The following is a 4304-nucleotide window of genomic DNA, read 5'->3' on the forward strand; positions in this document are numbered from 1 at the left end:
CTTGAAGCTACGGCTGCTGTCCCACCCACTGCGACTAATCCCGAAGGCCAGATTGGAGCCAATCCGGCGTACACTCCATGGAGGAGACAGGACCGACTTCTCTACAGCTCTCTTATTGGAGCCATCTCCACCCCACTACAACCGCTCGTTTCTAGCGCTACCACAACGGCTGAAATCTGGAACCTTCTGTCTCAAACCTTCGGTAATCCCACCCGTGGTCACATACGACAACTCAAACTCCAAATCCAATCATCTGCTAAAGGTACCAAAACAATCTCTGAGTATCTCAGGAGCATCAAAGTCACAACCGATGAACTGGCGCAACTTGGAAAGCAGATGGACCCTGAAGACATCACTGAATATGTTCTCAACGGCTTACCTGAAGATTACAAGTCCGAGATCGATGCTATTCATGGTAGAGACACCACGATTTCCTTTCCTGAACTTCATGAACGTCTCCTGAACAGAGAAGCAATGATTCTCTGCAAAGCTCCGGTATCTTCACCAGTAACTCCTATCACTGCAAACGCTACAGACGCCCGCTTCAGGAACAACAACAATAACAACAACCAGGCGTGGAGATCTAACAATCGCAATTTCAGTGGCAGGAACTACACCAACCAGAATCATAATCGATCATCCCGTCCATATCTCGGAAGATGCCAGGCGTGTGGAACACAGGGACACAGTGCTAAATTTTGTCCTCAATTTCGTATTGTTCCTGGTTCAAGCTCAGCACAGCAGTGGAACACAACTCAGCCATGGCAGCAAGCTCCTTATCAACAATCATGGCAGCCACGAGCAAATGTAGCAATGATGAATGGTGACTCCTCCACATGGCTGCTTGACTCGGGGGCTTCACACCACATGACGTCGGACTTAGCAAATCTATCTCTCCATACCCCTTACAACGGTGGTGATGATGTGATTCTCGGCGACGGCTCTGGTCTCAACATTTCACACACCGGTTCTTTCTCACTTCCCTCTCTCAAATCTCCCTTCTTTATTGATAATGTTTTATACGTACCTGCTCTAGATAAAAACCTGATATCAGTTTTTCAGTTATGCAAAACTAATGGTGTGGCTGTTACCTTTACTCCAACGTATTTTCAGGTACGCGATCTGAACACGGGGGCTCTTCGACTGGAAGGCCAACCTAAGGGAGGAACTTATGTCTGGCCGAAACCTCAGACATCAACTCCACCATCTTTATCTTATGCTTCTGCTACTTCTACTACTTTATCGGATTGGCACTCTCGTTTAGGCCATCCTGCTTTTCCTATTTTAAAAACTATGCTTTCGAAATTTGGTTTACCTTTGTCTTCAAATGTTTTATTGACCAAGCCGTGTAATGCTTGCTCTATTAATAAGATGCACAAGTTGCCTTTTTCAACTTCAACACTTACGTCTTCTTCTCCACTTGATATTGTCTTTTCAGATGTTTGGACTTCTCCAATCATTTCAATTGACAATTTTAAATACTACGTTATTTTTGTAGATCATTATACTAGATATACTTGGTTTTATCCTTTAAAAAGAAAATCAGATGTATCTGACGTTTTTAAGCGATTCAAAGTGTTGGTTGAAAACCGATTTCAATCAAAACTTAGAACGCTATATACCGACAATGGTGGTGAGTACATTGCTCTTACTGCATTCTTAGCAGACAATGGCATCTCTCATTTTACTACACCACCACATACTCCAGAGCATAACGGTATTTCCGAAAGGAAGCATCGACATATTGTCGAAACCGGACTAGCACTCCTATCACATGCTTCAATGCCGAAAGGCTATTGGACTTATGCTCTTGCTACTGCAGTATACCTTATAAACCGTATGGCTACTGCCACTTTATCTATGAAATCGCCTTTTGAGTCTTTGTTTAGTCAGGTTGCAAACTACTCTAAGCTCAGAATATTTGGTTGCTTATGTTTTCCTTGGTTACGTCCTTACACATCTCATAAACTAGATTCTAGGTCAACTCCATGCGTATTTTTAGGCTATTCTACTACACAAAGTGCTTATTTTTGTCTAGACAGAGCTACTTCTCGCATCTATACATCTAGACATGTAGTTTTTCATGAGTATGTTTATCCATTCTCTTTGCCTACTCCACTTACTTCTGAGAACCATACTGAAATTGTTGATGCAGATCCTTCACAGACAGCAGGACCAACAGTTCAAGCAGTTCCTATACAGGCACCTACATCCAATATTCCGCCAAAACCACTGCCACAGGAACCTGCTACGGTCACGGCACCAGCACCTACATCTCCTGCAACTCCTTCTGCTACAACTGCTACTCCAACTACGACTGCTCCTGAAAATGTCATACCTCTGCCGATCTCACCACAACCGTTGATACCACAACCACAACCTGTTCTGCAGCAACAACAACAACCGGCTTCAACTTTGACTACCTCTCAGCCTCTCCCGACTAGACAACCAACACGCACATCTCAGCGAACAAGAAAACCAGTAGAAAAGCTTAATCTTACTGCAGTGGTTAATATTGGTTCTGAAAAGATTCCCACCTCTGTTACAGAAGCTCTGAAAGACCCCAGATGGCGTCAAGCTATGATAGACGAGATCAACGCGCAACTGCGAAATCATACGTGGGATTTAGAGTCTCCACACATAGCTGCTAATGTTGTAGGCTGTAAATGGGTGTTTACGATCAAAAGGAAGGCAGATGGCACAGTCGAAAGATTCAAAGCGCGTCTGGTTGCGAAGGGCTTCAATCAAAAACCAGGAATTGATTATCATGATACTTTCAGTCCTGTGGTGAAGCCTGCGACAATTCGTCTTGTTCTTAGCGTTGCCACTTCTCACAACTGGCCTCTTAGACAGTTCGATGTTAATCATGCCTTCTTACAAGGCAAGCTCGAAGATAATGTCTACATGCTACAACCGCCAGGGTTCATTGACAAAGACAATCCTACAGCTGTATGTAAACTCCACAAGGCGATCTACGGTCTGAAGCAGGCCCCTAGGGCATGGTACAATGAGCTTCGCCGGTTCTTACTTGCCTCTGGTTTCACAAATTCTTTGGCTGATGCGAGCTTATTCATCTACAATAAGAATGGAGTTCTCCTCTACATGCTGATTTACGTCGACGATATCATCCTGACGGGGAACAACCAGACTCATCTCAACAACTTCATCACATCTCTATCAACGAGATTCTCTCTAAAAGACCTTGGCCAACTTTCTTATTTTTTGGGTATTGAGGCTCATTACTCTTCTCAAGGTCTATTGCTTACACAACATCGTTATATTGCAGATCTTCTACATAGGAACAAGATGGTGGACTGCAACACTGTTCCTACACCGATGTGTCCGTACAAGCATCTTACTCTTGGCTCAGGAACGTCTCTCAAAGATCCAACACAATATCGAGCCACTGTTGGGAGCCTCCAGTACCTCTCACTCACCCGCCCAGATATTTCTTTCGCTGTCAACAAGATGTCTCAGTTCATGCATAAACCAACCGATGAGCATTGGAATGGAGTCAAACGCATTCTTCGGTATCTCGCTGGAACCATGACCACTGGCATCTTCCTCCACAAGCACAACACCCCATCATTGCACGCATATACTGATGCAGATTGGGCGGGAAACAGAGACGACTACACATCAACTGGAGCCTACATTGTTTATTATGGGAAGCACCCCATAGCCTGGTCTTCAAAGAAACAAACCACTGTTGCGCGTTCGTCTACGGAGGCGGAATATCGCTCCATTGCATCTACTGCATCGGAAGTTTGCTGGGTAATCTCATTGATCACCGAACTGGGGCTGAAGCAACTTACTACACCAGCCATCTACTGCGACAACATCGGAGCCACCTATCTTGCAGCTAATCCCGTCTTCCACTCCCGCATGAAACATCTGGCTCTAGACTACCATTTTGTTCGAAACCATGTCCAAGCTGGCCGCATTCGTGTCTCACATGTAACCTCAGCTGATCAGCTTGCCGATGCCCTCACCAAGCCTCTACCTCGTGGCAAACATCAGTCCCTATGCAACAAGATTGGCCTCGCCAAAGGCGGTCCATCTTGAGGGGGGATGTAAGATATAGAAAGGCGATCATCACTTTTAATCATATATTCTCACATTACTCTCTGTATATAAACATTTATTAATTAGGCTCTCTCTCGATGTATAAAGCTAGAGCACTGCTCTTTGTGAATAAGATATATAATTCCATATTCTTCAGTAGCAAGGGAGTGTGACCAAGGATGTGATGAAAGCAGTCAAAGACGCCAAAGCTGGACATACCAAATTCAGAATGGATAAAA

The 4304-nt window shown here is 44.5% G+C and overlaps 1 protein-coding gene across 1 annotated transcript; it reads left to right on the forward strand.

Moving 5' to 3' along the window:
- Positions 1-24: 24 nt before the first annotated feature.
- On the forward strand, positions 25-1386 carry LOC106342675. Its single transcript, XM_013781679.1, has 2 exons — positions 25-967; positions 1114-1386. The coding sequence occupies exons 1-2, from the start codon at positions 337-339 to the stop codon at positions 1158-1160; spliced, it is 678 nt and encodes a 225-aa protein (XP_013637133.1). The 5' UTR covers positions 25-336; the 3' UTR covers positions 1161-1386.
- The last annotated feature ends 2918 nt before the right edge of the window (positions 1387-4304 follow it).

The sequence above is a fragment of the Brassica oleracea genome, chromosome C4 (genome assembly GCF_000695525.1).
Source record: "Brassica oleracea var. oleracea cultivar TO1000 chromosome C4, BOL, whole genome shotgun sequence".
In the NCBI taxonomy this organism is placed as follows: domain Eukaryota; kingdom Viridiplantae; phylum Streptophyta; class Magnoliopsida; order Brassicales; family Brassicaceae; genus Brassica; species Brassica oleracea.

Bases quoted from the DNA above. Each gene is read 5' to 3' on its own strand.
- LOC106342675 (XM_013781679.1), top strand. From the start codon at position 337: ATGGACCCTGAAGACATCACTGAATATGTTCTCAACGGCTTACCTGAA. The intron at 968-1,113 runs GTTCTTTCTCAC...ACGTATTTTCAG, and splicing joins TCTCAACATTTCACACACCG to GTACGCGATCTGAACACGGG.